Source organism: Fukomys damarensis, unplaced genomic scaffold (genome assembly GCF_012274545.1).
Source record: "Fukomys damarensis isolate Sample0158 unplaced genomic scaffold, DMR_v1.0_HiC HiC_scaffold_7, whole genome shotgun sequence".
In the NCBI taxonomy this organism is placed as follows: domain Eukaryota; kingdom Metazoa; phylum Chordata; class Mammalia; order Rodentia; family Bathyergidae; genus Fukomys; species Fukomys damarensis.
Window position 1 is genome coordinate 37,894,038 of NW_022900919.1, and position 25,741 is coordinate 37,919,778.

The 25,741-nt window shown below is 37.1% G+C and overlaps 1 protein-coding gene across 1 annotated transcript in view; it reads right to left on the reverse strand.

The window, feature by feature from the left end:
* Positions 1-25,741, reverse strand: part of Plcb1 (phospholipase C beta 1) — a 690,814-nt gene that overhangs the window by 221,282 nt on the left and 443,791 nt on the right. The window contains exon 4 of the mRNA XM_033761014.1: positions 14,333-14,470. Within this exon, the coding sequence (XP_033616905.1) occupies positions 14,333-14,470 (138 nt within the window). The remainder of the gene's footprint in view (positions 1-14,332; positions 14,471-25,741) is intronic.

The following is a 25,741-nucleotide window of genomic DNA, read 5'->3' on the forward strand; positions in this document are numbered from 1 at the left end:
TTTTTTTTTTTTTTTTTTTTTTTTTTTTTTTTTTTTTGTGCAGGCGATTGGACTTGGGTCCTTGCACTTGTGAGGCAGACAGCAGAACCATTGAGCTAAATCCCCAGCCCTCCCTGCCAGTTTCTAAACTTCCATTCCAGTTTCAATTTCTATCAAAGTCAATGCAATTCCTAAAGACTCAGAGGTCACCCCTAATTCCCCTCTTTATCTCATGACATATAACATATCCAGCAGCAAAAGTTTTGGCTTTATATTCAAAACAGATCCAGAATCCATCCACCTTTCACTACTGCTACCTGAGCACTCTGGTCTCCCTCTAGTTTCTGCTTCTATAATCCTGCTATGGCTTTACAGCAGAGCGCAATTATGGCAATCCTGTTGAAAAATGGTGAACCAAGTCAATCCTTTACTCAAAACAATCCAGTGGCTTCCCATGGCATTCTGAATAAAGTCTAATTTCTACAGTGGCTATGTATCATTATTTGGGTCAATGGCCACTGTGCTCCAACTCTTCTCTCTCTGCTTTTGCTTTTGCATACGGATCCTTGTGAGCCACATAGCCTTCTTGAAGTCTTGCCAATGTGTGGGGTATCTCCCGACTCACTCCATGATCTTCTTTGGGGTTTTCTTCAGAAGTCATCCTCCTAGGGTGGCCCTAAAATACACTCCTACTCTCCAGAATTTCCCATCACCTTCTCTGCTCTATTTCTCCCTCACACTATCACCACCTTATTTATTTTCCTGTCAATCTTCTATTCTTATGTGTGGCTATTTTTGTTATCTCCAGCACTCAAAACAGTGCTTGGCAGACTGCTGGTAAATGAACTTTTGTTGAAAAAATGAATATTATTATATTCATGAAGCCATGAGGTAAATTACTAGCAAAGTATTTTCACAAAGTTATTATTTTTTTTTGCATGGAAACACACATTCTTTATTTACAAAGAAGGGAAAGTCCTTCCTCCTACCTGTTCCCAGCTCCTGCTCCCACAAAGTTATTTTTTAAAGGAATTTTAGTGCTAGCTCATTCACTAGGAGCATTTGACTAATCTACTCAAAATGGCACCTGCTATCAAAATAGATCAGCCTGCTCTCTCAAAAGGTATCAGGATTTTTTTCTCCAATGTTTTACACATGGAGAGAAAAACATTAGTAAGGAAGTCAGAATTTCATAAAGCTCTTCTTTCCAAAAGTAAACATTGAAATCTCTCTCTCTCTCTCTCTCTCTCTCTCTCTCTCTCTTACACACACACACACACACACTACACACAATGTCTGTCCATGCTTCAAGGTGACACACACAGATAACACAATCAAGATGTGCTCAGCTGCCAGGGACATGGAGGCCAGGGGCGGAAACAGCCTGTCTCTGAGTTACAGTGGATGGACAGAAGGGGAGATGCCTGTGTTGAAGCTGTTTCCTGTTTTCCCTTTCTGGAAAGAGGTGAGCTTGAACTAACAGTCACCCAGTGAGAAATCATGAGCGTTTCTGTGTCTTGGGGCTTATATTTCCTCTTTTTTTGATATCAATTCCTTTATGTGGGACCCTGTAACACCCTTTGGCTCCAAAGGAGCTTTTGTTTAGCAAATGCAGAGAAGCTACTGAGAGGAAAGAAAGCAACAGGTGCTTCCTTCCACAGGCACCAGGACAGCAGATGCCCTGCTTATCTGTGTCTGAGGCAGAGACTGAAGTCCATGTTGCGCTTCTTTTCTGCTTTGATTATGAATGCCTCCCTTTCAGACTTTTGATCTTTTTTTTTTTTTTTGGTACTGGGGATTGAATGATTTTTGATCTTTTAAACTTTTATGTGGGTATTCTTGCTGGGTTGACGTTTTCACAATACAAAAGTTTAGGATCTCTATCCTTCATTCGCTTGGTACTCATCCAATACTCAAGCTGCAGAACATAGGGTAAATCACATGTTCCAACAAAGAACAGGTGTAGCTACAAGACTAGGAGGGTAGCATAATGACACAGAAAATACTTGGCTCTCATTTATAATTGAGTGAGTAAATAGTTTAAGATGATGTACCCATGTTTTGTTAATATGAGAAGTTCAGAAATAGCAGGGCTCATAGAATAGAAGGACTCAATGGTCTAACTTTTATGTATATAAACAGCAAACTTTTTGGCATCTATATCCTACACCCCAAAAAGTCATGCAGAGTTTCTCATTATGGCCTACATTGAATCACGGAACATAATTTCTGGTAGAACTTTTTCTTTCTAATCATTTAAAGAAAACAAACTTAAAGACACCATTTACTGATCATAAATTATTCCTAAATTTTTAAGAAAGCAAACAAGATAAACTGCACATGTTGTCGAGGCTCTGTGCTATTGTTTGTAACTTCTTACCCCAAGGTATATGTTGCCAGAATAAAAACAAATAGAAGAGGCACATTTTAACGAAGCAAGTTCTAAAACAAGACTTCTCAGAGGTGGCCTTGGCAGCATTTATCCCTCTTTCTCTTCTATTTTCCAGCTTCATTTTCTAGACCATAATTTCACTTTCTGCAAAACAGTCCCCTCTATGTTACAACTTTTCTCATTTCTTTGGCCAAAAAAACTATCAAGTATTTGGTCCATAAATTCCATTTTTCCTTGGTTCACAGAAGCATGTGGTGACTGAAAACAGGGAGGGTGACAGTGTAACAGTAGCAGTAATTCTCTGAGTGGGAACAAAGTTGAATTAGGGAAAGAAGATGCAGAGAATGGAAGCCACTGCGCCTAGCAGCAGGATTGTCCTCCTACTAAGAATGTTGGCAAATATGGAGAGTTAACGTTCAGAAGATACATGAAGCAACCAACTAAGCAGCCTTAATATCTGCAATTCTAAAATGAGAAGATTAGTGGGGCTGGAGATTTAGCTCAGTAGTTCCACCACCTGCCTTGCAAGTGCAAGTTTCTGAGTTTGATCCCTGGTACCAAAAAGAGAGAGAGAGAGAGAGAGAGAGAGAGAGAGAGAGAGAGACAGAGAGAGGGAGAGAGAGAGTAGAGAGAGAGAGAGAGAGAGAGAGAGAGAGAGAGAGAGAGAGAGAGAGAGAGAGAGAGAGAGAGAGAGAGAAAGAGAAGATTAGTACATGATGCTCTAAATTTACATGGTTCTAAAGTTTTATATGATCAATTATTTTCAATAAATTCAAAATTCCCTCCTCTTTCTCTCTCTCTGTCTTTCTCTTTCTTTCTTCCTCCCTATAAAGACAGTCATCTACTAAATGCTAACACTAAGCTAGATCTCAGAATCACAAACATGACTATCGTTTTCTTACTTTCAGCAGCTCACAAATCTAGGGTAGACTTCAGGCCTAATGACAGGCAATTATGAAGTGATACTGCGGTAGAAAATATGCATGGGATTCAAGGAAGAACAGAGGAGAGAAGAGGGATCCCTGGAAATCATGGGATGGGAGAAGAGATGGATGAGCTCTATTGATGCTGATTCCCTATGGCGGCCTAGACTTTTTCCTGGTGGACACTGTGGAAAAAAGCAGTCTAGAAAGGTACACAATTATAAAGGCATTAATAATAGATTGACAAAGGCTGAAGAATCACAGGGAGTTAAGAGCTTCAGGAGTAGAGAACTGGAAGGGTCCCTGAAAGGAATCCTTAGCTCCTAGGTTAGTAGGTAGATACTTGTGTTCCTGGTGATGCTGTGGACTTTGATCTGGGTGCTGGGTATGCAGGTGTGTTTCCATTTAAAAAATACATCAAGGCATATTATATACTTTTATGTATATGCTGAATTTCAATAAAACAGTACAAAATATTGCTGGGTTCGCATTAGCATGGCTGCACAACAAAAATGAACTTGTTTTGTTTTGTTTTGTTTCCTCTGAACAGTGGTTCACAGAAATCAGTGTTTAGAGAATGTGATCATTGTGCACTGCAAACAGGTACTGAAAATAAAGAAAAAAAAAAGAATAAGGATCAAAAGCAGTGATGTCTTCCAATCATTGTGTAGATGGGTAAACACAAATTTTCCCTTCATGTCTGCTTTTCAGCATTTCAATCTCAATCCATCAGATCCTTGCTGTTCTCTACTTCTCAATAGACTGAAGAAAATTTTAGGCTAAAATATGCCAAAATGGGTGATAGCTCAACAATGTGCTTACCTAAGGATTCTATCAGATTGTCAAACAAATTAAGATTTAGTATCAGAGCCTGAATGGCAAACCCTGTCTCTCGGGGTGCTAGGCCACCTCACTGGTATACTACATTGAACAGAACAGGGAGCAGAGGTAAGGCAGGGATGAGCTTCTGGGGATGCGGACAGCCACAGGGCTATCTGTGCTTCCAGGGTCCTCCCAGGCAAGAACAAGTCTTTCCTAGACTACCAGCTCCAGCCTTCCTAAAAAGACTCACTGTTCAATTTCTTCATGGATAATCAGAAAAAGAACCTGAAACCAATGGAAAGACATGCTGATAATCATTTTGCTTTTTCTAAGTGCAAATAAGGAAGACTTCACCTTTGCTTCTTTTGCATATTGGGATTTCTTGGTGTTTCCTCATGGGACAGATTTCATTACATGCTGAGATTCTGCAGATAAAGAGTGGCCTCCCAACAGCCGTACACTGAATCCCTGAGACTTGAAGGTGGATCCTGCATGTGTCAATCCTGACAATTGACGACTCAAGCTCAGCACCATCTGCCCTTTGCTACCTACACAGCGCTGCTCACACTGCATTACCTCAGGGAGTAGGATACACACCTAGAAGTCTACTTCTATACAGGACCCAAAGAGGAGCAGGATATGAGATTAAAACTAGAAATGGGTAAGCAGAAAAAGCTGTTTGTCCTCACAGGAACTGACTACTTGAAAATTTGATCTGATGAATCAGTTAGCTCAGTCAAAATGATACCATTTTTGTGGACAGATGTAAATGCTCAGTCCTTCACAGTCCCTGTTAACCTCACCAGTCAGATCTTTAAGCAATTCGCTGAAAAAAGCTTGAGAAATCAAATAGTCCTCATCGCAGAGAATGACTTCTGTCTCATTTCTTACAGACAGAATAGAAACAATCAAAAAGGAGCTTCTACAATTTTTTTCTACTCTATGCCCCACTGTCCAGCATTACTATCACTTGGCCTCTTCTTCTGGATGAGATGTCCATCACTCCCATCAAGACCCAGTATAGTTGGGACAAAAAGCTTTCTTTAGTTAAGAATCAGATAGCAGATATTTTAGACTCTGTGTGTTAGACATGGTTTATATCATAATTTCTCAACTCCCTGTATAATGGTAGCCATAGAGACTATATAACACAAAATGGTGCTGTGTTCCGATAAAGTTTTATGCATAAAAACGGGTAGGTGCTAGGCTGAACTTGACAATGGAGCTATAATTTATCAAGCCTTGCACTAGTCCCTCTGCTCCAGCCTTTTGAAAGACGTGCATGTTCCAGCACTTGAGCTTGCTACACAACCAATTGGTTGTCTCCTACAGACCATTCCCTTTTGTGCTTAGACACGCTATAATTTCCCCAATCTTAAAAACCATCTCTTGACCTCATTTCCTTGCCAGAAGCTTTCCCATGTTTCTGGTATTCTTTTTGTCAAAATTTCTCATAAGAGCAATCTATTTTCATTTCTTGTCTACTTCGGAATTCCCAGAATTCACTCCACTCCAGGATTGGACCCTACTACTCCTCTGAAGTTGTTCTAAGAATGCTACCAATAACCTTTGCATCATTAGAGCCAATCGTCAATTTTGTTCTTCCTCTTACTTGAGCAATATTTGACCCAGATGACCTCTGCTTTCCTCTTGGAATATTTTCTTCACCTGGCTTTGAAAGACACACATTTGCCGGGCTGCTGTCTTTCTGGCTGCTCTTTTTCAGCCTCCTTTTCTTCTTATTCTTTCATTTATCTCCATGAGGGAGTGACCATGACTCAGTTCTGGGACATCTTTTCTGTGCAGAATCTCTTCTTGGCTGATCTCATCCAGTGTCACCAAATACTGTGATAAGTTTATAATACTACTAAGTCTCCAAAGTCTCCAAATTTATTTATTTGTGCATAATTCCAGGCCTGTATCCAGCTTCCCACTGCACATCTCTACTTGGATAGTTAATAATCTGAAACTGAACATAACCCAAACTAGAATCCTGCTGTGTACCACCTAGCAAAAATTTATATGCTACGATGTAATTTACCTATGTCAGGGAATGATATTTCCATCTTTCCTATTCCCTGGGCCAAGAATATCCTTTATTTTTCTTTGTCTCATCTGCAACATACAGTTCATAAATATTTGTTATATCAGTCCTGCCTTAAAAATATATGTAGTCCTGGGCCCCTTTTCATCTCCTTCACAGTTCCACCTTGGTCCCAGTCATTGGCTGCTCACTTTACACGTTTCAATAGTTTCCTAAATGACTGCCTGGCAGATGTTATGATTGGTTGAGGAAGGGCCTGGAGGAGCTGGGGGGCTCTTCACATGGCCCAAGGAGTCTTATGTGATCTTGACACACACACACATCATTTACATATATACATATATGTATACATATATTTATAAACATATATATGGTTGCATATATATATATATATATATGTGTGTGTGTGTGTATATGGACTGATTTTGATTAGTACAGATCTTGCTTTGACTTGGTCTTAAATAACCATCAGAAAACTATAAATAAACAAATTTTATTAAGTGATACATTAAATGGAAATTTACACTGGATATAAAGAAAGGCCTAAGCACAGCATGTGCCCCTGTGGGCAGTCTCTAGTGGGACATAAATTATACCCATAATAGGTTTTGATTCTCAGCCCCACTAGCTGATCCAAAAATGTGTCCTTCTTCCTCTCTTACTATAATCCCAATTTTATTTTAATGTAGTTTCAAGTGCCCCCTCGGGTAAAGATTTGGCTTTTTTATACCTATAACATAAAATCCCAGTATGAACATTTTAGCTACTGAGCTTTGTTGCCTCTGTGGTATAAACTAACTCTCTGTTATCTACTTCAGACCATATATGTTTGCATTATCTGGATTTGTTTACTATAGAAGAGCTCCTATACTGGACCACTATAGTTAATATTAAAGCCCAAAAGTTTATGCCAAATGTTGCCTAACGTTATCTGACTGCTACAACTTTTACAGCTACTATTCAAAAATATTCCACTTGTAATTTTTAGTCACTGCTTATTTAAGATGAGAATAAGATGAAGTTCAAGCATCAATGAAAATGTTTTTCCAATTTCTAGACTATCAAAAGATAATGGTTCACTGAACAACAAAACTCATCTTCCTTTGTCTCCTTAAGGTAAGTCAAGGTGAGAAGTTTGATCCCTGGTGAAAGAGAATCAGTGCCCTCCTCAGCATGATGCAGTTAAAAGAAGCAGCTCCTCAGCCTTTCTGCACCTTCACGAATAAGGTGCCAGTATCAAAGTATGGGGATGGGGTAAGGTAGGTTGGATGGAAGAAATAAAGACAGGAAGAAAGGAGACAAGGAAAATCGGAGCTGAAAAATGTGTACTTTTAAGACTGCAATTCCGGGACCAAAGCTACCCAAGATTACCTACATCAGCATTTATTAGGTTTGCTTAAGCTTCTTTCCTATAAGGCCTATAACTTGCAAAACCCTCTAAAGATTTCTTAAATCCACAAATTATCCTAGTTGATAAAGAGTAGAAACCAGATCTTAAGATACAGGTATAGACTGAGAGAGTGCAAAGGATTTTTTAGATCATCAGTCATAAAAACAAAGCTCAGTTGGTGGGACTCAGCCTTTCTCTTGTAAACCGTGCCATCATCTTTCTGTGGGTAGGCCATGTCTTTTCACAGAAACCAAGACCAAGAAGGAATTTCCTATAGACTTACAAATTCCGGATTTCCACTGCCAAGAAAAAAACATAAATATTCCCACTCCTAAACTGTACTTAGCCTCTTTCTCCTGAGGGTTAACACTTTGAGTATGTACTTTTAAATTTCTGCCTAATAAATCCCATTTTACCTCTTAAAAAATAGTTTCTTAAATGATCTGCCTGTTTCCGTTGTCATCCCTCAAACTGCAGTCCCCATTACTGATTAAACGTTATGTCAGATTTTACCCCCCAAATTCTGTAATAATTTCCAACTCATTCATGAACTGAACAGTGTACACCACCCTAGAAAAAATCTTGTCCCCTCAATCCTCTGTACTGCTATTCTCTCTCAGTCTTGCTTGCTTTCTTCCTATCATACTTGCCTTTTGCTGTTCTAAGTAACCCAGAGAGTCTCTTGCCCCAGGCTCTTTGCACTGGCTATTCACTCTGCATGGAATATTTTCCCTCCAGACATCCTAATGGCTTACCCCTGTCTCATGTGTATTCAACTGTTACCTTCTCCAAGATGACTGGACTGATCACCTCATTTAATGGCCCCTTCTCCCACATTCTCATTCTCCACCTGCTTGTCATTTTTGTTGATACCATTCACCTCTTCCTAATTTATTTATTTATTAATTATTTATTTATTTTATCAGTTATTTTGCTTATTTTATTTATTTATTTATTTAATCAGTTGTTTCTCCCTTACTAAGATGCATGCTTATCTCTCTGTTCACTGCATTAACCTTAGCATGTGGAACAGAACTTAGTACATTATGGAGAATGTTGTAGAGAATTAAATGAAGTTTGGTTGAAAATGTCAATGAGCAAATGAAGCTAAGCTCTTTATTTTATGAATGAAGAATGTACCCAAATTGAAGGTTGACATCCATTTGGCAGAAGGTACACCTGAGATTTCTGACTTTGGACTCTATCTCCAGTGCTCTGTTCCCTCTACTGTGCTCCTTTCTTGGATGTTCAATCTCTGCATTTATATTATTAGTAGGAGTTACTTCCCCTACTTAGTTTCTTTCTGCAAAAAAGCCAGAACTAAGTTGGATGTCGAGATGCCTGCCTATAAACCAAGCAGTCTGGGAATCTGAGGTCAGAGAATCCCAAATTCCACTCTGGCATGGAAAATTTAGGAGACCCTGTCCAAAAAAGAAAAAAAAAGCCAAAACAGTGGTCTTGCAGGGGGAAGTTCTTCCTTTACAACCTTATTCTCTGCAGTAAGAAAACCGATCTTGTTTCCCCCAGCAACAATTGCTCAATTGCTTAATTTGCATTTGCTGAATGAATGGGCTGAATGTTTAAAGGTAAAACTTCAGGACACTGTAGCATTTGAGCTCTTCCTGACTTACATTTGGCCTTATTTAAGTCATGATCTGTCTCCCTTATTTTTGTACTTTCTACCTACATTCTTTAAAACGGAGACCAGAGGCATCTCAAAGATTTCCTCCTACACTATTTTGTCGTGAAGATGCTCTGATTAAGAAAAGATGTTCCCATCTGAAGCATAAGCAAGTTGCGATTATAAAACCTTTGAAAAGTTTCTATAATGGCCATTAAGAGACAGAAGGTGCTATTTCTTGAAAAATGTCATTTTGTGAAGCCACCTATTTCTTGTAAACCCACAGGACTCTAAGAAGGGGTTGGAAGGTAGGGAATGTACAAGGGTCCTGGAGAATTCCGATTCTGCTCTGCAAAGTAATACTGCATGCTTTCCCCATTGTGCTCAATTGTCCAAACCTAAAATTTTATTTACATTAATGATTTTCTTCTTGAATATGGATCTACACAAAAAGCTGCCAGTGGACGTCCCCATGTCTTTCTCAGCTCAATGTTGTGTTTGTCTGGCTCATATGGTCTATGAAGACAAGCGCTACAAATATCTAATCTTTTATAGATTATCCAGCTCCTTTGGGGAGAAAACCTAAAGATCTGGCAACAAGGAGCCTGCATGTCTCTAAGAAAGAGCCCCTCATATTGTAGGGCCCTGAAATGCAGCACTAGCATCACTGCGGAATGTGTTAGAGGCGCCAAAGTGGAGGCTCCATCCCAGGGTTTCTGGGGCTGGGGGCCAACACAGATCTGTTCTAACACTTCTGTCCTGTGGTTCTGATGTTTTGTATCCAATGCTCCATGACAACAACAGGGAAAAGCTGAACTGCTGTAAATGGCCTGTGTGAGCTGTTAGGTTCCACAATTCCCCAAACCCTGTCTGTTGCTCCGGACAGGCCTGCTCAGGTCTGGTAGCGATTCTTGCCTACAACCTTCAGGATAAACTGTGCCACCTTAGAAGCAGAGACTGCCCTTGAGCCTGATCCTGTTCCAGGATTAGCTGATGGGAGACCAAGCAATGAAGAACACATGAACACCCTAATGATGGGAGATATGAAGACAGAGTAGATGGAGACATGGAGAGCTAAAAGCTCTTCCAGATCCCTGGAAGAAATCTGAGCCAGAATCCATGCTGAGTTGACACAGAAGACAGGAGGTGTGAGATTGTATTTCAGTGTGCATTTGGGTAAAATCCACAGGGGAGCAGAAGGGGCTGGAGCCAAGATGAAAGTAATTATGGTAGCCAGGTATGGTGGTGCATGCCTGCCATTGCAGCACTAAGGAGGCCGAGACAGGAGGATCACAAGGAATTCAAGGTCAGCCTTGGATACATAAGTGAATTCAAGGCCAGCCCAAATTACATAGAGAGACTCTATCTCAAAACACACACACACGTGCGCACACACATGCTCCAAAACTAAACACCAACAAAAAAAAAAAAAAAGAAAAGAAAAGAAAGCCATACACACATGCATATATACATACAATAAAGTAATTATGGTGAGCAGAGTCCTTCCTTGGAGTGAGGCTGGTGATGGCACTGTGGGGAGTTTTAAGAAAAACCTAGCCACAGAAGGAACCAGAAAGCAGTGTAATAACTGTAGTATGTCCCCTAAAGTTTGTCTTCTCCAAGTTTTGTCTCCATTCTCTTTCCTCAGATCATGAGGCAGCCATATTTTTACGAGAGGTTATCTCTCTCTCTCTCCCTCTCTCTCTCTCTCTGTCTCTCTCTGTCTCTCTCTCTCTTTCTCTCTGTTTTCGTGTCCTTTGTTGACACCTATAGTCTCACAAGTGGAAAACTGTTGGGAACCAAGGGCAACAAAGTAAAGGGGCAGATGCTGACATGCTTGGAGCCCTGCAGAGTCAGGGAATCCCAGGGTGGGGACATCAGGCTAAGAGTTCCAAGTGGTAACAAACACAATGCTGCCCATTGGATCTCAGGAGTTCAGGGATGCAGGGAGAACTGGGTGACTCAGGGAGCAAATGTGAAATCAACACCTATTTTTCAGATGAAGTTGAGGAAGGAACTTCTAGAGAAAGCAGCAGGAATTGACTGTTCAGGGAAAAAGGGCAGCAAGTCAGGCAAAGTAACAAAAGTGCAATGATTATTTCATTGCAAAAGATTCCACATTCTTAGTCCAGCCACAGAGAAAGGTTGAAAGCTAATTTCTTCCCAATAACTTTCTTGTAAAGAATCACTGATCATAAGGAATAAATTAAAAATTCAGCTAGGCAGGGTGGCACAAACCTGCGGTTCTAGCACTCCAGAGGTTCAGGTAATCGGATCTCAAGCTCAAAGCCAATCTGAGCTACATAGAGAGTTCAAGCCTGGCCTGGACTCCATAATGAGACCTTGCTTTGAAAAGCCAAAGCAAACCAAGAAGAAAATTCAATTTCAAGTAATTTAGATAAGAATGAAAAAACATGTAATTCTGCAATTTTTAGGTATTTAAAAATTTCTAACCGATGGAAGAGATTTCTTATAAATCTGTGATGCTATTGTTATTAAGCGATTTCCTCCAGATTTTTGCCTTCTCTGAGTAGCCCATAAGTAATGTCCTTCCCCATACACTCCCAGTCCTCCTGCTTTATTTCTCCCTGTAGTCCTCCATCTGCGATATGATATACTCACAATTTAATTGTGCCTTATCTGTTTCATTCTTTTAAACTGGTAGCTCAGAAGGAATGTCTTTTTCAATCTGCATCCTTAACACTGGAATTGTGGCTAGTACGCAAAAGGCATTTATCCAACAAATGCATGTTTCATGAATGGATCAATGAATGAATGAGCTGGAATCCATTTTTAAACAATCTCTTCCAGAGACATCAGGCATTTGAAGAAACTCAGATTTTTGTTGGGCACCCTGTATAATGAGAGAAGCTGTCTCTCCTTTGGTGCTCATATATATAAGACATCATATCCATTGGCCCCAGAGATTAAACAGAAGGTATGGCTTTCTGAGACAGTACCAACAATTAGAAGTAGGGAAAATAAAATTTAAGAGTGAAATGGTATTTGCAAATTATAACTCTCTGGCTGAGCAATTTCAGGGAGGGAAAAATACCGTACAGAGTATTACAGCCAGGAAAGGCAAAATATGCTCCATAAAATCATTAATTATGCCAGGAACATCAAGTAGCTACTGGAAAAATCTTTATAGAAGCAGTCCTGATGGGGAATATTACACGTCTCAGGAAGCAAAAACCCTAAGGAAAATTAGCAGGTAGAGGAAACAGAATATATTTTCAACATAACTGCACAAAAACTTAATACAATTTAAGACTCACAGAATGGGATGCAATATAAAACCTACACTCACTCTTAGTAAAAACCTCCCTGAAAGTCACTGTGATTTACTGAATGTTGAATGTTTTAGCTTGAGATTTATTGAATTCATGAGTTGGTCTTTTTTTTTTTTGAACAGAGTATCCAATTCGGGTTCTTGCACTTTCGAGGCAGGTGGCAGAACCACTGAGCTAAATCCCCAGCCCCTTGAGTTGGTCACCTTTGAAAGGGATGATCATAGTATCTGAGGAAGATAATTTCTAAAGTATTTTGCAATTGTTTTAGCACTGGTTTATCTATATTCCTCCATTCACCAAACTACCCACCCATATAATGAGAAATAAATACATAGCCCAACAGGCTAACAGTGGTATAAAAGAAGAAGAGAGCTATTTCAGGACAAGTAAAATGTGTCACACACAGTTTCATGGAACTGAAATTTCTCCAAGTACAAATCATACTATAGAAGTAAATGGGTAACTTGGTTATTAAAATGAGAAAATAGATAAAGTTTTAACATAATTGGAAAGAGTAGTTTCTAAATATCTTAGAGTATTATAACTGGTTGGCAATTTAGGCATTCTACTGTAAGAATCAAAGTAAATATTATATAAATACTGGAAAGAAACTCCAGTCAATAATCAATAATGAATTAGCGGTCAGGCTAGTGTATCCAATGCAACACATATGATTGTGAGACCACTGGGGATTAGACAATTACGGATCACTGGTCCAGGTATTTAGATCAGTGGCACAGCTGTTCCCGGCAAGCTCGAGGTCCTGAGTTCAATCCCTGGTGAAAGAAAGAAAGGAAGGAAGGAAGGAAGGAAGGAAGGAAGGAAGGAAGGAAGGAAGGAAGGAAGGGAGAAAGAAAAGAAAGAAAGAAAGAAAGAAAGAAAGAAAGAAAGAAAGAAAGAAAGAAAGAAAGAAAGAAAGAAAGAAAGAAAGAGAAAATAAATTACAGATCACACTGCACACTGTCCTGGAGTGACCCTGTCACTACAATCCATGACATGAGCTGCTCTTAAAGGTATGTTCAAAGCATTCTTAACTACACAGTCTTAACTCTTGGAGGAAATCTTAAGGGCAAGAATCAACACTAATACTCTACAAAGCAGAAACATGGAAAAAGAAAACTCATCTTTAAATATGTTCAATTCAGTTTTTTTTTTTAATAGTACAACCGGACAATTCTACAGAAAGCACCATAACTGAATCCAGTCATGCTAGAAATTCACAGCTTCTTGTTTTCTATACTGTATTTGTTTTTTAGTTATTTCTTTATGCATGTGAAAGGCCCCTTATCTTCATAGAGTATCAATTCCTTAATGAAGACACCAAGCCTAATTATCCTTCTGGTCCATTACTGTATAAATATTGTTTATTATTAATATTATTTTAAAATTTATTTTTATTCTTTTATACATTAAATAAATAACTACTATATGATAATGATGGGCTGTATGCTATGCCGGGAAAAATAATTTATAAAAGTGCTGACATTGTCTCTCCTCAACAAAAGAGTTGAAGCAGAGATGGAGTTGAATTGGAGATGGAGTTGAAGTGGGATAGGACTGAGGCTAAAAGAGACTAAATTAGGATAATATTTTTGGTGAAATGATATGTGGTTTTATGTATGGGTTTTTCTGCAAGAAAATTATATCATATTCCTCATTCCTAATGGGAAAATATTCATATTTCAAAGTAGATGTAATTATTTAGAAGTGTTTGAATTACACTTATACTTGACAGCTGAATTATTTTTAGATAGGATTTAACACAAGTTAAATACGACAAAAATTTCAAGTTTTTCACAGGTGTTAGGACAGTATTACACGAATTCAGATGGAGGTGAGAGATCTTTGGAAGTTTCCATCCCCCATACCTTGGCCACTTCTTCTTGGAAAGCCACGAGATTCAAATGGGAGATGTTAACTAGATCAGGCCCATAAACCACCGTTATCATACGATGCTCGAGGCGTCCGATGTTTCCCACATCCAGAAGTTCACGTAGTTTGGGGTCCTGAAGAACAAATATTGAAAAAAAATTAGTTTATAAGTAAAGATTTCAACACAATAGCATAATTTCAAAGGAATGAGAGTTAGAATGACTTCAAAAAGAAGTTGCCTCTTATTCTCGATGAAGATGGTATGAGTTGAAGTCCTCTACCCTTTGGTGGCCTAGAGAGGTAAAACAGCTTATCCAAAGATTGCAGAAAGAGAATTTCTGGCCCAAGACCTATGGATTTCACTAAAGTCTTATTTCAGCTATATTGCTATTTGGTTGCACATTTTTACATGCTATAATTCTCCACTAATTTCCTCTGATGATCCTATGAATTACATATTGAAATAAAAAAATCTCTCTCTCTTTTCTCTATTCATGGATATATTAAGACAAAGAGAGTATTTCTTGTGGAATCAAAAACCATTTCACGTAGTACAGTTTTTACCTTAAGGTCTCCCCAGAGGCCTATGCTTAAAAGACTTCATCACCAGCTTGGCTCTGCGGTGGTGGTGGGGTACTTTTAAAGAGGTGGGGCCTAATGGGAGGTCTTCCAGTCACTAATGTGTTCTTGGATTCTGGCCTTTTCTTTTGTTGTTGAATTTTTGCCTCCTGGCAGGCCATATGGTAAATGAATTTGCTATTCCATACACTCCTTCCATGATATTTTCCCTCTACCTCAAGCGAAAAAGAGGCCTAAAATCCATAGATACACCCCTAATAGACTGAAATTTCCAGAACTTTGAGCCAAAATAAGCTTTCTTCTCCTTTTAAAGTTATTATCTCAGTGGTCGCACCAGTCTATAGTCCCACCAGCAGTGGAGTAAGGGTTCCTATTTCCCCACAGCCCCGCCAGAATTTGTTATTGGTTGATTTAATGATAGCAGCCATTCTTTCTGGAGTGACGTGGAATCTCAGCATTATTTTTATTTGCATCTCTCAAATGACCAGTGATGTTGAACATTGTAAATACCGAATAGTTTCTCTAGTGTGAGAAACTAAAAGTGTAAATAAGGACTAAAAGGTGTAACAGATAATGTGAAATAGTAAAAAAGGGGGCAAAGGGGAAAGGAAAATGGAAAGAGTAGGGTAAAGAAAAGAAGGGAAAGGAATTAATATGAGAAAATGAAAATAATTAGAAACAAAGTCTTTGTAGATAGGGAGGGATAGAGGAGTTGAAGGGAGGGCAGGGGAATGGGGAAAAAATAAGAGCCAAGATAGATTATATAAAGGTGCAAATTTCCAATGATGAATGCCATTAAATTGTATAACTTAGATGTACCAATAAAATTAACGAAAAAGTTATTATCTCAGGTATGAGTTATAGTAATGGACAGTTGACTAATATAATAAACGCCATCTAGAGCTGGGGTGGAAACACAGCCAAGTCTGTCAGGGTGGACCTTCTCCAACACTGACAGCAAACATAACGAGACAGGATGCTGGGGTGACTGAAATGACAGCACCTGACATGGGTAAATTAACTTCAATTCTATCCTCAGAATGAGGTGGGATTGGGGCATAGGCAACTTCCATCATTTCAAAGTCGGATTTTCTCTGGAACATCAAAAGTGAGAATCCCTTGGTGATACAGACTTTCTGGGAAAGGGAAGTTTCCAAACATTCAGAACTCAAAATAAAACCTAAAATAGGGCTTAGTCAACTTGGCTGGAATTATTTTCCTCCCATAGGACAGGCCCTGAAGGACTTCTCAGTCCATGCAGAAAATCAGCATCAAATCAATCACTTAGCAAATTTGCTGCCAACTTCTGAGCAAGGAATAAACTTGCATTCTTATTTATGTTAAATGCTGGGCCAACAGGGCCTGATTACTGAGGCTGGTTTTTCTGACCTCCCTTCTGAAGCTTTTATATACACCATCCTTGCAAAGAAAGAGCAGAATTTTTAAAAAGCCAAGAGAGAAAACAAACAAAATCTTTCCAGCTGAGTTACTTTATTTGGAACCATTCATTCTCTCTTTAGTTAATAAAACTTTCTCTTCTGTTTGGCTACATGAAGAAGAACATTGTCAGGTGAGTTATGAAGAGAGAAAACCCCACTTCAAAGCTTTACCCAATGTAACCGAAGCCTCAGCTCCACCAAGAGCTTATTAAGTACACCAGGCCCACTGAAAGATCAACAGCTACTGTGAAGGCATCAATTTCATGACCCAGAAAAAAAGATGATAGAGTACAAAATTTTGTTAAATAAAAAATAGTAGTGAAAAGGGGACATTTTTAAGCATTCTAACATTAAGGAAAGATTAAAGAATGGACATTTAGGGATGGCTAATTAAACATGATTAGCTGTTTTGTGAAGTAATGAATTGCCTCACAGTTTTTGGACACAACTGAGGCAGTGTTAGAAACTACACTGCTCAAACATACTTGGAAGGACAAAGTATCACTTGAGAACTCCTAATTATAGATCATAAGTTTTAAATTGGCAATATCGTTAGCTGTACAAAGTCAAAATGGAAATATTTGGGAATGAACTGGCCCTATGTTTTTTTTATATTTTCCTTTCCGTGATGATCACATGACTTTCCTTCTGGCTTTTTCTGTCCCAAGTGCTTTTTGTTCAGTCTATACTACTTACTAATTCTTATTCCCATACAAAATAGTTTTGCTCACTTGTTGAAGAGTGATTTGGTTAAGAGTCCTACCTCTCAGCCGGGAGTGGTGGCACACGCCTGTAATCCCAGCATTCAGGAGGCTGAGGCAGGAGGATCACTGTGAGTTCGAGACCAGCCTGGGCTACATAGTGAATTCCAGGTCAGTCTCAACTACATAGTGATATCCTGTCTCAACCTCCCCCACAAAAAAGAGTTCTACCACTCAAAATTGGGAGGAGGTACAGGGATCAGAGGTTTACTTGAATTATAGAGATACAGGAACTACACAGAAGTAGAGACCATCCAGAGGAGGTACCCAGAGTAGAAAATAATTTTGGGAGAGAGCTTTGGCAATTTTGACTGCCTTAACAATGTTACCATTAGATATAATCTATAAAAATTTATAAGAAATTTGATCAACTTTGGGGGTATCTTTGTAAAGTTTTCCCACTAATGGTTGTTTATGTAATTTTTAAATTTTTTTTTCTTCCTCATTGAGTTTATTGGTACATTTTAGGTATACAGTATGGTTACATTCATCATTGGGAATGTGTACCTTTACATGACAGGTCTTGGTTCTCATTTTTCCCCATACCTTGCCCTCTCTTCAGACCCTCCTCCCTTCACTTTTTACAAAAACTTTATTTCTATTTTTTCATTTTCTCATAATTTTTCTTTTCCCTTATTTCCTTTCCCCTACCCTTCCCACTTCCCCTACACCTTTTCTTCCTATTTTACATTGTCAATTATGCCATTAGGATCTTATGTACAATTATAGCTTTCACGCCACAGAAACTATTTGGTATTTACATATGCATGACTTATCTGTTTCACTTAAGAGTATGGCCTCAATATGCATCAATTTTCCTATGAATGACTCTAATTTCTCCTTTTTATGGCTGAGTAGTACTCCATTTTATAAAAAAACCACATCTTCTTTATCCAGTCTCCAACTGATGGGCAAATGGGCTGATTCCAAGTTTTAGCTCTTACAAACTGTGCTGCTATAAACATGGGTGAGCATACATCACTGTGGAATGATTCTTTTAATTCTTTTGGAAAGATACCCAGCAGAGGGATGGCTGGGTCAAATGGACCCTCTAATCCTAGTTCTTTGAGGTGTCTCCATATTGACTTCCGTAATGGTTGCACCAGTCTGCACTTTTTAAAGAACTCTTGTCTTTACATAATTAGAAATATATATATAATGAGTTATTTTGTGGTGATGTTTGAGATTGGTTGGATGAAGCAGGCTGGTTAAAAGAAGATGATTGAATTTCAGGGGGAGATATGTGAGAACTTATTAAATTTTTATATCTGAGATGGTTAAAGTTTTCACCATAAAGTTCTAAAAAGAATCATTGAGCATTAGCTGGAAGAACAGACTTGACAAAAGTTTTCTTAGGACAAGCCACATTTTTAAATCATGTAAGTCTCAGGTAAGCAGAGAAATAATTATTATATTAAACAAACAAATTCTTTACTAGTGTTTGCTTTTGGTCCTATATTTTATTTTATTTTCCATTACTGGTCTATTTATGTTTAACTTGTGCCTTTTCTCCATTTCTTTTATTTTTATCAACAACCAAATTCAGTTATGTCAGACATCCTTTGAGAAAAAAATTTATTTATTTCTGCCTGTACTATATATAACTTCACATTTTGAATACAGCTCACCTTTGGAAGTATTTTTATGGAAGGAATGCACAGAGAAAAATATCCAGCTTTTAACGTACTGAAGGTGAATGAGACAAAGGGAATTATCTAGAAAGACAAAGAGGCTATGAGTTTTTGGAGACTCTTACTAATATAAAGAACTAAAGAAATACAAATGTCTAAAAATTAATTATTTCTGAAGTGGAGAACTCACAGGTCTGAGAAAATGAGTGGCTGAATTAAAGAAACACAAATCACACACACACACACACAAACACACACACACACACAATATAGCAGCACAAAAGCTCATCAATGATATACCTGCAAATTACCCTGTCCCCAAAACCTACGGTACCAAGTACATTCTATCTGTAACAATCTTTAATCTCATGGATTAAACATTCTGATGAGATCCCAGAGAAGCAGTTACTTACCAAGATTACTAGCAGACTTAAACACATTTCTATGTCCTTGCAATTGATATAAAGGCTGTGACCTTTCCAAAAAGAAAACAAGCTATGCCCAGAACTCTGTAAAATATTCAATTTTTCAAAAGAATGCATAGCTTGGAAAAAGTAAGAGGTGAGGTGAACTTGCAATTTAGTATTTTATGCTAAGCTGTCACTCACAGCTTGCTTTTGGCAGTGAACATTCTGGTGTGTTTCTGCAGTTGAAATTAATTGCACTAACCAAGAATCCTGGCAGTTATAATTTAATTCCACTTTTAACATTGAGCCCTAGATTATCTCTATTCCCACTAAAATTAAAAAATAAGAAAAAAATTATAAAAGAGTTACCAAATAGAGACTAAATAAACTCATTTTTCCCAATCATTATGATTTATGACTGAACTACTTAATGTCCACTATAAAGAGTTGAGTTTTACTCTTATTAAAGTTCATTCATGGTTCATATTTTTAGGTAATTAGCCACTGAGGAAAGTTAAGACTGTTTCACACCTACAAAGCAAGGACTAAAATTACTGGATGTGTTTTTGTAATAATAAAATATAACTGAAGCTATTAGAGACTTACAGAAAGAGTAAATAAACTAAAGGATAACTTTTTAAATAGAATTAAATGTTAGTTTTTAGTCCTCAGTCTTCTATAAGATTTTTAAAGAAAAGCTATTTTATCTGTATAAAATGAAATATATTGAATTATATATTTATTGGATAGTAGTCTAGTTCCAAAGTTCACATAATAGATTAATTTTATTCTTATACATAATACATATTTTTAATCTGTATTGTGGTTATAAAATACAACTTTAGTTCATCACTTGTACAAAAGACTAGGGATATGAGAAGCTTTTATTCACTCTTGACAAGAGATGGATTCATTATACTTAAGTGAAATTCATATAAAAATAATGCAGATAATTCAATAGGCAGAATGGAAAATAAAAAAGCATCTATTCAAATCAACTCCTGAAGTGATATTTTAGGCATTTCATTAAAAATATAAAATAATCCATATGTTAAATTAACACAAGAAAGACATGGTCTAACAGCACAAATTGCCTTCTTAGGAAAGACTGGAAGGTACTAAGGCAAGTTTGTCACTCTATAATCATCCTTACTGAAAGTAAAAGTGCAAAAAACTTACAAAAATATGTTTAAGTCTGTGGAAAACTAGTTAGCCTCCTCATTTTGTCAGTATTTGTCAAACTTAAAAATTTAAACGTATAGATAATCTATCATTTTTCCAACTATCCCAGCCCCTCCCGCCTTATTTGACATGTTCAACCACCTAACTGCTAGGAAAATTTGCACGCGTACTCACTACCAACACAGTGCATACATAAAAGCTACATGGCTTGAGGGGTCACCATGAGTACACAGAAGGCAGTTAGGCTTCATACGTCCCTTCGTGCTTAAAGCCCCGACAAAGAGAGTGAAACACATTCTTCCTCAACTTTCAGGGGAGGTCAGTACTTCTAGATAATTTTTATATCTACATTTTCAAGTTATAGAAACATAGCAGAGCTGTTTTTTGTTAAAAAGAATGCACATAGTGATTTTTACAGTTTGCATCAAAATGCCCCTCCCAAGGCTCGTGTGTTCAGAGATGGGGCTTTTGAAAGGTGATTAGACAGTTGATGAGTTCACAGTTGAATGTGCTGTCTGTCAGGTGATAAGGCCTGATTGGAGGAAATAGATCATTGAGATCGTACCCTGGAAAGGTTTATTCTTGTCTGTGGTTATTTCCTCTCTTTCTGGCTTTTCCTGCTCTCTCTGCTTTCTAACTATCAGAAGGGGAGCAGTTTTCCTCCATCACCTCCCTTCTGTGTGATGTTTCTGTCATTCACAGGCTAAGAGCAAAGAGCCCAGGGACTTGGATTAAAATCTCTGAAAGTTGTAAGCCAAAAATCAAAGTTTCCTTCTTTAAGTTGTAAGTGCTAGATATCTGTCACAGCAATGTAAAAGTAACCAACACAAGTGAGTTTGCCTGATCTCCCTGAATGGTAAGGATTTTTTTTTCTGAATTGTTTGGTTTGTCTGGTTTCCTATTTTGTAAAAAGACCCTCTGTCTTCAGTACTACAGTTAGAGGTTACCATGGAGGCTTCTGGAAGCTCAGAAAATTTAAAATCAAACATATTGTCATAGCTACTTTTTCTCATTGCTGAGACATTACTCAACACCCACACGTTAAGGAAGGAAAGTTTTGGCTCACAGTTTGTAGAGGTTTCAGTCCATAGCTGGCTGACTCCAAGGCAAGGTAGCATGGCAAGGGGCATCACAAAGGAGAAACAGTTCATAGCAGGGAGAAAACAATAAAGCATCAAAGAAGCAGCAGCCCACTTGCCTTCTTTCTGTCCCTTTTATATGGACCCAGGTCACCCAGCTGTTAGGTGATGCCACTCACACCTAGGTAGACCTTCCATTATCCACACCCAGAAAGTGGATAAATTTAGTAAGCACACACCCTTAATCCCAGCATCACACACTAAATCCCAGATTCACACACCATAGATCCAGACACCTCTGAACAGCCCCACCTATGATGGCAAGAGGCTTTGGAGGGCTTCTAGACACAGGCTGTAACACCTATCAGGAAAGGAGACTCGGCAATTCCTCCATAATGACAAACATAAACACTGTCCTTTTTGAGAAGTCCAGGTGCCTCTATACACTGAAGCTGTTTGACACATTGGGGGAAGAGACAGAGATCACACATTTTGTCTATTTGACCTTGAATCTGGGCTCTATTATTTGAAGACTGTGACCTTGAAAAGTTTTTTTTAACTACTCTGTGTCTCAGTTTTTCTCATTTGCTAAATGAGAATAACAGCAGTTACCTCTTAGAAAGATTGTTATGGTAAATGAATGAATCATTATGTGTTACGTGCTCAGAGCAGAATTAAACAAGGTATGAGTCAAAACTTAGTCAATAGTTTGAAAATCAAAGACAGTATGTTAGTATCTATTAAATAATTTATGTCATGGGAAACAATATATTGCTATTTATAATTATATATGTAATATATAATAACATGATACAATATATAATATATATAATTTTTATATAGTATATATAATATATATATATATACACACATTGAAATTTATCCATCAGGATATATATTTATGTGTGATTTCTATTTTAAAAAAATTTATTGCCACACATGTATAGTACATAATGCTTGCATTCCTTGTGGGGAATTGGTACATGTACATAACACATATAAATTCCTTTTTTTTTAATTCCCTTCATTCGCTCCTGCCCTCTGCCACCCATCTCTTGATCCCCTTCCTCTTTGAATAAACCATCAACAGAAAATCTAATAATAAATGCTGGAGAGGCTGAGGAGAAAAAAGAACTCTCCTACACTGTTGGTGGGAATGTAAAGTAGTATAATCACTATGAAATCAGTGTGGAAATTTCTCAAAAAATTGAAACTAGAAACTCCCTTTGACCCAGGTATTCCCTTTCTAGGTATCAACCCAAAAGAGGTAGTGACATCACATTATAGTGATGCATACACCAATATTTATAGCAGCAGTATTAATAATGGATCAGTTTTGGAAGCGGTCTATATATCCATTGACAGATGAATAGATAATCTGGTATTTACACACAATCCAGTTGTATTCTTCCACAAAGCAAGATAAACGAGAATTTCATAGGAAAATGGATCCATCTTCATAGTATAATGTTAAGTGAAATGCATTTATTTTTAACTGCTTTGTGTATCTCTGGCTGTGTTCTAAACACATGCATTTGAGTATACAGAATATTTCCCTTAATTCACTCTTCCATAGGAAGCATCATTTAAAGAGCTCTAATAGAACTCTTCAGTTTTCAGCTCATCCATTTAACTGGTTTAGAAAATTAGGCAACATGTTTTCTCTGAGCTTCAGCTTAGTTTCCACACAAGGTAAATGAAAATAACAATATTTACATTAATGCATTAGTGTGGTGATCAAAATTAAACCTGCAAACAGTAATGTGCCACATATTCATCAAGAATTAATATATTTTTGTGATGGGTGACTGGCATGATTACTTATTTTCAGTATACCATGAAAAAAATTAGTAAAACCAATATTAGTTGTTACATTTTTTATTAAAATTATAAAAGGTTAATGATATAATGTGAAATAGGAAGAAAAGGGCTAAAGGTGTAGGGAAAGTGGGAAGGGTAGGGGAAAGGTATAAGGGAAAAGAAAAAAAATATGAGAAAATGAAAAAATGGAAATAAAGTGTTTGTAAATGGGGAGGATAGGAGAGGGTGAAGGGAGGGCAGGGACAAGGGGAAAAAATGAGAACCAAGACCTGTCATGTAAAGGTACAAGATCCCAATAATGAATGTAACTGTACTGTATACCTAAAATGTACTAATAAACTCAATGAGAGAAAAAAATATAAAAGGTTATAGGAGTTACAAGGGAGGATATTTTCTATCAATTCACTACAAATAATTGAAGGATTTTGAAATAAGTGTATAATTTATTTATAAGTGCCTAAGTAGCAGTGTATATGTTTGCTAAAGTTTCTTTAATCATTTCAAGGTTAAAAGTTTTTTGATTTCTGGATTTGTTTCATTTTATTTGCATCTGTTATTTATTCATATATATACATGAGTTAACTATATTCCATAAAACACAAGATCAATAATATATTATAACTATAGAACTTCAGGATTATAAAGTTCTTCATAATCAAAGTCATGAGCAAGTTTGATGTCTACTTTTAAAGTAATAACTAGTAGTATCTAAATAAAACCTGTCTTAAGCATGATTTTTTTATGTGTCTCTTTGAAAGTAAGAAAATGTCTTCTAAAATCCTTTACTTTTGATCCACCAAAACATATTATGCATGAAGACCAAAGTTTTCCTCTAAGATCCAAATTTCAGTGTGAAAAAAAAAATCATCTTGATATAATTCAGTAAGATTGGGCAGTTCAAAGAGGTCACCATGCTGTAAAAGTATCACCAGAATTGTTAGCACAATTTCGACTAGAGAACAAAAAGATAACTTAAGGAACATAAGGCTGTTTTAATTTTGCAAATAATTTACCCAGAACAGTAAGCATCCCAAGTATATGAATACTCATTTCTTTAGATTTTGCTGGTCGATTTGCACTGATGAATTTTTATGCAATTGTCTTTCTTTCTCATATCTCATTCATCTTATTTCCATCTTTTTTTTTTCATTCCCTTCTTCTCAGCCATTTTTTTCTTTTCTTTACTAAAGTTCTTTCTAGGTCACATAAGTCTACTGGAAACTGAGAAGTCAAGTGTTCCTAAGAAGATGTGGCTTGTAACATCACCCAATTTTATATGAAGAAAATTCATACCATCATGTTATGAAGGACTACCTGAAATTATTCCACTTAATTTTAAAAATTAATTCACTCAAATATTTTATGCCAAACAATGTCTCAAGTACTCAAGAAACAGGGAATGATGTGGAAGTAGGAGAATCCATATGTTTTTTTTTCTTTAATGATTCCCATTCAGCATTTTTTTGTGAAATATAGTTTAGAAGAAATTCACTTCAGAAGGTTGAAAGGTGGGTTCATAGTTTCGTTTTAACTTGTTGATGTCATAGTATTCCTGAATAATTTCAACTTTTAAGCACAGAAGTTTGGGCTACATTTGATCATGGACAGGTTGCCAGTATGGTACTCTGATAAATATCTAACAAATTTCAAAATAACAAAATAAAACAAAAGTCCAAGATACCAAAAAACAAAACAAACAAACAACAAAAAAAGTGCTCATAGCCCCCAAATTTAGCATTTACTTATATCCATGGGGTAAAATCGTTCACCACAGTGAATTTCAAGTTACCCAAATGACAAGTTTAAGAAAAGAGAGTAGTAGCACAACCTTTATTGTGCATCATTTAACTATACAGTTAAGCATAAAAAGCCAGGGATTTAGCTCAGTGGTTCCTCTGCCTGCCTTGCAAACACAAGGACTAGAGTTTGATCCCTGGTACAAAAAAATAATTTTTTAAAAAGAAGCATAAAAAGCCTCATGGTTATGAATGATCATACAATTTAATAAAATCAAATGTGATGAGTTTTAAATATTTATCATGTGTTTTATTATAATTTATTTAGTCTATAGTTTATATTATTTAGTTTATAATGTCTATATGTAACAACTACGCAATTATTTTAGCAAATTTAATTTTGTTTTTTGTACTGGAGATCAAACTCAAGACATTGCAATTGTGAGGCAGGCTCAGTACCACTGAGCTAAATTCCGCACCCTTATTTTAACAAATTTAGAAACAAGTAGAAATTATTTTATACAAACAGCTACAATTTGGCTTCAGCCCACACTGGTTGCATCGAGGTCGCCTATAATAGTTAAAGCTTAGAAAAAGAGAAACTCAACTCTGCTAGCGAAATAGGGGAAGGGTCTAAAATTCAACAGCATTGCTTCAAATCTCTATAGAAATCAAATTGTCTATGTTAACCATCTTCTGGTTTTCTTCTTCCTAGAAGGAGATTGTTTCAAGATTGCATTATTGTCATAGATCTTCCTTCTCAGGCATTC